This window comes from Adiantum capillus-veneris, chromosome 16 (assembly GCF_014529385.1).
Source record: "Adiantum capillus-veneris isolate H3 chromosome 16, ASM1452938v2, whole genome shotgun sequence".
NCBI lineage: Eukaryota > Viridiplantae > Streptophyta > Polypodiopsida > Polypodiales > Pteridaceae > Adiantum > Adiantum capillus-veneris.
The window spans coordinates 93,371,772-93,381,244 of NC_140946.1; the positions used below are offsets into that span (position 1 = coordinate 93,371,772).

Below are 9,473 nucleotides of genomic sequence, written 5' to 3' on the forward strand. Positions count from 1 at the left end.
TAGGACGGGACATAGGTCTACCTCCTAACACTTTTCCTACCTGAGAGCCTATCAATGCCAAATGGGACTGAGAGTGCATTGGAAGATTAGGAAACTCAACACAATGAACAAGAGCTAAGCAATCAACATTAAAATCCTTAGACCATTGTCCATGAACGTTTGTAGACTCGCAAACACTTGCTTCTTACAACCCACGCTCACCTTAAATGAAACTGCATTGGCGATATAGCATATGGTGCTCGATGCATTTGCACAATCGTGTCCTCTAGAGGTCCATGAACCTTCATAGACGTGTCACTTACAACCCACGATCATAACCCTCAATACAATTAAAACACTTTCTTTAGAAAAACTGAATCAAACATCCATACGGTGTCGTGTTGTGGCCCGTTCATAATGTGAAATTACAATATCTACCTCACTCTCAATGCTTTTGTTGTGTGGAACCAAATGCTATGATGTACATAGTACATCATAGTGTGATATACATGCAAAAACAGATGCCATGGTTGTAAGCGTGTACATACCTTGCCAGGCAGGCGAGGCCAGGGACGTGGCACCGTTGCATGTTTTACCACATTAAAGAATGTTTAATTTGCTTTAGGAATGTACAAATGTCAAGTGTTTCGAAGTGGCATGTTCATTTTGCCTAGAAAGTTCAATGCGGGCAATCTCGGCCAAAAATAGCAGGTTTCATGCGCGGGCATAAAAGACGTGTCCAAAGTGCTTACAAAGTGGGAAAATGAGATTGAACATGCAATTTGAGCCCAATGGGATTTTTCCACAAATTTAGGGATTTTTACTAGCTTGTTTGGGCTTTTTACGGATATAAAGGGGCATTTTTGGGCTAAAAATGGCCTTAAAATGGTCAAAAATAGCTCAAAATGCCACATCAACAACGGTGCCATCGTTGCCTAAGTTGTGTGGGAAATTTTAGAGCCAATAATGAGCTCATTTGGGTACATGAGAGAGCAAGGGGATACAACCATTCCTTTACAGGGTGCTAGTACAGTCCACTACATGGTTAAGGTTGTGAGGCCTCCAATTAGGGTTTCCTCTCCTCAAAGAACTACTTGGGCTTCTCCAACTAAGTGTTGAAGATTCCATGAAATGGTCACGACGAAGAATTGAAGCGAAAATTTAGGGTTTTTAACAGGTCAAATGAGCACTGCATCTGTGTAATTGGGAGTGAGGCTACACCTAATTTTCACACACACAAGAGTTTTGAGTTAATCTTGGTTCATTTTCAAAGTGGATCTTTCATGGCTAGAGTTTTGTTCTTTTTTAGTGTGTCTTTGGCTTCAAATCATCTATGCCTTGGTTGAATTTTCTTACGAATCCTCATAGTCAGAGGCCCGACGCTTTCCTAGTCGCACTGCGCACTTCTTGACACATTTTTGGTGAACCCGATGCGAAGTAGGCTAGGATGAGGATTTAAGAGCTTGATTGAAGGTTTCAAATTAAAGCTTTAAAGCTATGGATCAACAAGAGCAACAGGGGGTTCGGTTTGATCCAGTCACAATGCAAATGTTTCAAGCTTTTGCAGTGTTTATGCAGCAGCAGCAAGCTGCAGAAAGGAGGGAGCTTTTCTCAACCAAAGCGCTTCAATCTGTGGTGAAGAAAATGGACCAATTTAAAGGTAAATATGTAACAAAGTATCTTTGTGGTTATGTAAAGGAGATGGAGCTACATCGAGTGCCCAAAGGAGAGATGGTGCAAAGTTTTGAACTAGCTGTGGTTCTCAAGATCAGAGGGCATGTAAGGGGAATTAGAAATGAGCATGGGGCAACTTGGGAAGCATTCAAGTTAGCCTTACAAGAAGAGTACTTCATGGAGGACTCTGAAAGGGTAACAAAGATGACTTTTTTAGAGTGGGTAGTTCGGCCAAAAGAGGGGCTTTCGCCTATCAAACTGCTAAGGGAATTCGAACGCCGTTATGATCAACTTTCAAGGACTAAAAAGGCTACCCCAAACTCGGAGAAGACATAGCTCTTTTTGCAGGCCGCAGGTAAAGAGATTCAAGAGAACTTAGAACTACTACTTGAGGATAAGGATGCGGAACAAGGCTTAAAGACTAATTGGAATGAAGTTGAAGACGCCATTTCGCTGCTAACTAAGCGACGACGACAAAGAGACAAGATGATAGTCAACCCTACTCAAGTCCCAAGTGTTCCTGAGAGTCCCATAAAGCCTGTTATTGTGGTTCCAAAGAGTGACAAGTCCATTCTAGATGATATTGTCAAGGGAACGCAAGAGCTAAAGCTCAAGCTTACAAGGCTAAAAGAAAAGGGACAACCATCAAGACAATCTACAGGGCAAAGACCTCAAAACAGAGAAGGCTTTGTAACTAAATGCATATGGTGTGATAGTACTGACCATGGAAGGAGGGATTGTGAAAGTTTTAAAGACGCTTTTACAAAGGAGCTTGTTTTCTTAAAGGATGGAAAAATTCACTTAAGTGAAACAGGTAAGCTCTTGGTGACAAACTTTGGGAAAGGCGGGATGAAGAAACTAGTTGAGGACATGGCTACTAGCCATGCCATCTCAATGGTTGAGGCAACTGCGTATGAGTTGAAGGTGGATCCTATTAAGAAAAAAGGATTAGTCAAAGTTGGAGAAGAGGAATCTAATGGTATTGGAGAGCTATGGCCATGCGCTATAGAGTCTGCTATGAAGGGTAAAATGACTATAGAAGTTTTACATGAAGCTGGAGATTGCATTCAACTTGAAACAGGTTGGAATGACCCTGTGGACTCTTTGTCATTGCATGCATACATTGCCAAATGTCAAGCAAATGAGGCCATTGTTAAAGAGAAATGTAGGTGCGAGAATAGGGATGAGGGACCTTCAAAACGGGCGACGAGGAGTGGAGGCAGAAATGACACAGTGCCTCCTAGATCACCTTCCCCGCAGCAGATGCCTATCCCCGAAGTGCCTATGCAAGAAGCCTCTAAAGAAAAAAAGAAGGATGCAACAAAATCCAAAGCAAAGGGTCCAGCCTACAAACTACAATCCGATATAGAGGCAACAACGGATCTTAAAAAGGTTTTGGAAGAGAGGATTCTAAACAGTAAGGTGGAATTTACCTTGGGTGAGGTCCTTGGTATAGCAAAGTGGGAATTTCATGAAGAAATAATTGATATCATAAAGAGGAAGCGACAGTCTCTTACTGAATCTATCCATGTACAGGGTGAAGGAGAGACTTTAAATGCATAGGGAGTATAGGTCTATGGCGAACAAGGTGATGGAACTATTGTTGGATGCTATAAGTCTAGGGGAGGAGTAAAACATGTTCGCTTCTTGGATGATGAAGATGAAGTTGAGACCACTCACAAGAGTTACTACTTGAAGAGTCACTGGGCAAGAGTAACTATTGAGACCCTGGTAAAAGTGGGAGACTTAAAAGAGCCATACATTGCGTTGATAGATCATGGGTCAGAGATTAACCTCATGTCAAAGAGTCTTTATTAAAAAGGAAAATGGCCAATTGATATACATCATGGATGGATGATTCGTGCAGCAAACAACTCACCAGGGGAGATGTACGGAGCTTGTCCAAATGTTAAGGCGACTACAGGGGATGTGAAAGATGACCAAAATTTCTTTGTACAGGAGATGTCTACATACCCTCTTATCCTTGGGCAGCCATACATCAATGCTACTCGCATGGAAACCAAGGTAATGGGCGATGGGTCAGCTTATGCAAGGATAAGGAGCAGGGATGGGAAGCATGAAGTACAGTTCCTTACTGTTTGTGTGGATCATGAAAGGAATCGTGAAAGTCTTAGAGAGCAACCCTTGTCAAAGACAAACAAAGAATTCAAGGACTACAGGGATATGAGGGGTTTTGGCCATGTACCATTGTAGAGCTGGATTGCAATGGTACAAGAAGAGAAAAGTTCTCGCAATGATATATATGCAAAGGAAACATTTTCTACAGGTTTTGTAGGATTAGCAGACTATGGATCTATTGCTTTTGCAAAGTGTGAGGACTTAAAGCGGGGTGAACGACAACATGTAAATATTGTACAAAGAGGTTTGAAGATGAATGGTTTGCTAGAAGATGATGAATGCATTGCACGTGTGTTTGATGAATGTCCATTTGTGGATACTATGCAAGATTTGGAGTCTTTAGTGGATTGTAATTTGCGTATGGGAAGTGAGGTCGTGAAAGTATGCTCAATAGAAATATACAAGGTCATTGAAGATTTCAAAAATGCTCAAGGTGTTGATGTACAAGTGGAGACTAAGTATAAGTCCATGGCAAAGAAAGTGAAACCAGTGGCATTACCTCTACCAAAAGATTGCACAAATAAGATGGAACAAGCTGCTTTGCAACCTAGCCTTCGTGACCCAAGCAAGATTGGACACAAGTTCACACAAGATTCTTTGAAGGAGGTAAATGTTGGTTGCGAGGATAGTTTGACAAAAGATGAAAAGATATGCTTTGAAGACATGCTTGCCAAACACGAAAAAGCTTTTGCATTTGAGCCTTATCAGATAGGGTGTGTTGATCCATCCATTGTTGCTCCTATGGTGATCTTCACTATCCCTCATGTACCTTGGAACTTGAGGCCTATTTCTATTCCAAAGGCTCATTTGCCAAAACTCATTGAGTTACTTAATGAAAAGATCAAGATGGTTATCTTGGAGCCTTCTTGTGCTCCATATTCAAACATGTGGTTCACAGTTCTGAAGAGAAACGGTTCTTTACGCTTTATTCAGGATATGCAACCTATAAATAAGGGGAAAATAAAAAATGTGGGTATAGGGCCAGTTGTCGATGAGTTTGCAGAGGCATTTGTAGGAAGGGCAATATATTCTATGGGAGATTTGTACTCAGGGTGTGATCAGTTCTAACTAGCAATGGAAAGCAGGGACCTGACTACCATGAGGACACCCTTGGGTTTAGTAAGGATGTGCACCTTACCTCAAGGGGCGACTCATTCAGCTGCACATATGATGAATGGTATTAACAAAGTCCTACGCGACTCCATACCGCAAACTACAATGCCTTTCCTTGATGGTGTGCCAATCAAAGGATGTGATGTAAGTGATATAGAAGTGGCTCTGGACTCGAGGGGGTGCCGCAAGTATGTAGCAAACCATATCAATGATTGTGATAAGATCTTGTCAAGGTTGGAAGAAGTGAACCTTACCTTGTTTGGCCAAAAGTCAGTGTTCGGTGTCAATGAAGTGCTTATTGTAGGACATATGTGTGGGCCAGACGGTAGAAGGCCTTGTCCTGCAAAGATTGATGTAATTCAGAGAATGAAAGAGAAATGTATAAATGTCACTAAGGTTCGAAGGTTCTTGGGTGCATGCATGTTTTATGTTATCTAGATTCCACATTATGCACATGTAGCAGAGCCTTTGTGTCAACTTTTGAGGAAGAACCAAAAGTTTCAATGGGAAGAAATGCATACACATGCCATGAGAAAATTAAAGAATTTGTTGCTTATCTCTCCAACTTTGGGGAAAGCAAACTATGAATGTGGAAGATATGTAATTGTGACAGTGGATACTAGCCCCACAGGAATTGGATGGGCGGTTGGTGAAATTACAATATCTACCTCACTCTCAATGTTTTTGTTAGGTGGGACCAAATGTTATGATGTACATAGTGTGATATATGCAAAAACGGATGCCATGGTTGCATACCTTGCCAGGCAAGCGAGGTCAGGGACATGGCACCGTTGCATGTTTTGCTTTAGGAATGTACAAATGCCAAGTGTTTCGAAGTGGCATGCTCATTTTGCCTAGAAAGTTCAATGCGGGCAATCTCGGTCAAAAATAGCAGGTTTCGTGCGCGGGCATAAAAGACGTGTCCAAAGTGCTTACCAAGTGGGAAAATGAGGTTCAACATGAAATTTGAGGCCAATGGGATTTTTCCACAAATTTAGGGATTTTTTCCAGCTTGTTTGGACTTTTTACGGACAAAAAGGGATATTTTTGGACTAAAAATGGCCAAAAATAGCTCAAAATGCAACATCAACAACGGTGTCATCGTTCGTAAGTTGTGTGAAAAATTTTAGAGCCAAGAATGAGCTCGTTTGGGTACATGAGCAAGAAGATACAGCCATTCCTTTACAGGGTGCTAGTGCAGTCCCGTGCTACTTCCACTACATGATTGAGGCTGTGAGGCCTCCAACTAGGGTTTCCCCTCCTCAAAGAACTACTTGGGCTTCTCCAATGAAGTACTGAAGCTTCCATGAAATGGTCATGACGAAGAATTGAAGCGTAAATTTATGGTTTTTAACCGATCAAATGAGCATTGCACCTGTGCAATTGGGCTACACCTAATCTTCACACACACAAGAGTTTTGAGTTAATCTTGGTTCATTTTTAAAGTGGAGCTTTCATGACTGGAGTTTTGTTCATTTTTAGTGTGTTTTTGGCTTCAAATCATCTACGTCTTGCTTGAATTTGCTACGAATCCTCACAGTAAGAGGCCCGACGCTTTCCTAATCGCACTATGCACTTCTTGACAACGGTTCATCGATCGGTTAAATATTGAGGACACTTGTTGAAAGCAAGGAAATGTAAGCCTTTTTTGCGCTCTGTCTCTAAGGCTTTAGCAGGCCGAAAAGCACGGGCAACCAACTTGATTAGGGTGCAAATTACGTTTGTCATTGGCATCCTTTCCTCTAGTTGTATTTCCATTTTACCACAAGGTAAGACTTTAGGGTTGTGGTAAGACTTTAGGGTTCCTTTGCTTTCCCTCTTTAACGGCTTTCAAACTTGCCCCCTCCGCTGCGGGCTCTTCTGATCATGCCTTCCAACAACAAGAGGAAGCACCACGGTTTTTCCACTCATAGCTCCAATGGCGAACTCCCTCTCACCTCCTCTGCAGACAACAGGCAAGACGTAATCGCTAATGGAGAGCTTTCCGACAGAAAACATTTGGCAAACGGCAAGGAAAACCTCCTCAGTGAAGTGCTGCCTGATACAAGAGCATCCAGCAAAGCCTCTCCTGCTGATAATCCTCCCCATTGTGATATACGTGCAAGGACGGCTAGCGACGGTGTGCCTGCTGAAAACTCCTGCCTGGCCCAAACATCGGAGAAATGTATGAATGGCCATCGAGGGCTTCACCATGGGGTGGTCATAGCAAAGTGCACTAATGGAAAGAACAAGCCTGATCTGTGCTCAAGTCCAACTTGTTCACATCGCCAGAACGGAGGTGCACAGGCCATTGCCAACCTGAAACATCTTAACAAACAGCTGCTTGAACAGGTATGCTCCCTACGGTCTGAGGATTCTATGCTGCGTGAGAAGTTGAAGTCTGTTGAAATTCAGCTTGAGCAAAATTCTACACGCGAAGATGTCCTCATTGTAGAGAAAACCTTGCTTGAAGAGCAAAAGATCAAGTTTGAGCTTGACTTGAAAGCAACTGCTGAAGAGCTTGCAAAGCTGAGTCATGAAAAATTAGGCCTTCTTGAAGCCAAGGAGACCCTTTGTGTGGCCTACCATGACTTGCAGCACACTGTTTCAGAGTGTGAAGTGAAGCTTCTGGAAACAAACGAAAAGCTGAAGGCATCCATTGATGCTCTTGCATTGGCTGAAGAAAAGCGCCAGCTTTTAGAGTCTGAAATGGAGCTTTTGCGTTTAGAACAGAACAGATTGAATGAAGAAATTATGTTGCTGCACAGACAGAATTCTGACCTACATTGTGTCATGAAGGTAGTGCAGACAGAAAAAGAGTGTCTCGAGAACGAGCTCAAAAGCATGCAGAGTACTCTTGCCAGTGCTGGAGAGCAGGTCACAGAGACCCTAACTATTAAAGAGGCTCTAGAAAACAAGTTGGATGGCAGGTCTTTGCAAAGAGAGGGGTTTCAAATGCAGTTGGAAGGAGCCTGGCAACAGATCCAAAGCCTGGAAGCACAACAAGAAGCCAGCATAGCAGAGAGGTTTGATCTTGAGAAACAAATCAAGCAGCTAGAGAATGCTCTTGTTGCTGCGCGTGATGAGTGTGAGGAGTCGTTTTGCATGCTAGAGCTAGAAAGAGAGGAAAAGCTGTGCCTAAGGACGACGCTCGGAAAAGTAGAGAGGATGGGTGAAGCCCTCCAAAATGAGTTTGATGCAATGACCGTATCAACAGCTAATCTGCAAATGTCGGCTGACCATTCTCAGCAACAGATCATCTCCCTACAGTCTAAAGTGGACACTTTGTTGAAAGAGGGAGCTACCTTGGAAAGAACCAAGGCTTCTCTCAAGGACAAGCTTGAGCGTTTGAAAGTATGTTCAGATGAGGCATTTGTATCATCAAAGCAGGAGATAGATTTATTCAAGGAGAAGGTGCACAAGCTTGAGGAAGCCCTTGCATTGGCCAACAAGCAAGCACTTGAGGAAGGCAAGTGTGCGAGAGTTTTGATCTCAGAAATCAAAGAACTGAGTACAAGTGTTAAGCAGAGAAAGAGGTTAGCAGATGTGTCTGTATCCCTGGCCGCTATGTCCACCGGATCGCTGTTAGTACTTGGTATCATGTTTCTTATAAAGAGGAAGAAATTCTGATGGTGTAAAATATTGAGCCCAATTTGCATTGGACATATTATCTCTGTGTCTTTTTGGCTACTGCAACCTACCATGTGAGCGAAGCCCATGGAATAGGTTTTAGTGCCCTTTCTTGAGGAGGGCAGGTTCGACAGTATTTTCTCATCTTTCAAGATCAGTTTTCTGTGTTATTTCTTTCTGGGGCTTCTTCTTCCCTCTCTCCAGGATTTGATACGTGTTTATGAGCAAAGATTTTTATGGGTGATCTCTAGGTTGGCTGTTCTTATGGATTTTGCTGGTGATGTGGATTCAAGTCTCAAAGAGCATTCCAAGGCTATTCACGGGCTTTTTAAAAAATTGAGCTTTTGGTAACCTTATGCTGGTGGAAACTTTCCTTCACTAGCTAGGAGGCTTTTCTCTACTTCTAGCAAGAAGTCATCGCTTTAATCGCCGAGTGTCTTTGGACATACAGAGGGTTAAGCTGGGCTTTGTGATAGTTTCTCTTCAGATAAGCTCATGTTCCTCCTGGTAGATGCCACTTGGGCTTGAAAGAACTTTGGGACAAATATTGCACCTTAAAGTCCCTTAGGTACTTAACTGATACATGTCTATCTGGGCACTTGGTGTCACTGAAGCTGGCTTAAGGAGTTCACAAAATACGTGGAAATGTTTTGTGGTCCAGTGTTGATTCAATATATGCCGGGTCAGCCAATGCCATTGATTGGGCAAGTTTTGGAAACGTCCAATTGTGAATAAAGGATTGCTCCGACCGAATACAAACTGGCAGGTGTCACCTAGGCATGCTAATTCACTCCCTTGGCTAGCCAGGTCGATGATCATGTCGTGTTTTTTGGGGAGAATATGGCAATTTGAATGCTTTTTTACAGTGATAAGAAAAGCAATTTTCCTTCAATGGGGATGGGAGGAGCAGAAATTGTGGCCTTGCTTTTGAGAGTACACTACACATTCATACTTTCCAT

General features: G+C 42.6%; 1 protein-coding gene across 1 annotated transcript; it reads left to right on the top strand.

Moving 5' to 3' along the window:
• Positions 1-6,675: 6,675 nt before the first annotated feature.
• LOC147439468 (uncharacterized) lies at positions 6,676-8,688 on the top strand. The gene has a single exon (XM_086485310.1). It carries the CDS (start codon positions 6,772-6,774, stop codon positions 8,512-8,514), a length of 1,743 nt encoding a protein of 580 aa, XP_086341436.1. The 5' UTR covers positions 6,676-6,771; the 3' UTR covers positions 8,515-8,688.
• The last annotated feature ends 785 nt before the right edge of the window (positions 8,689-9,473 follow it).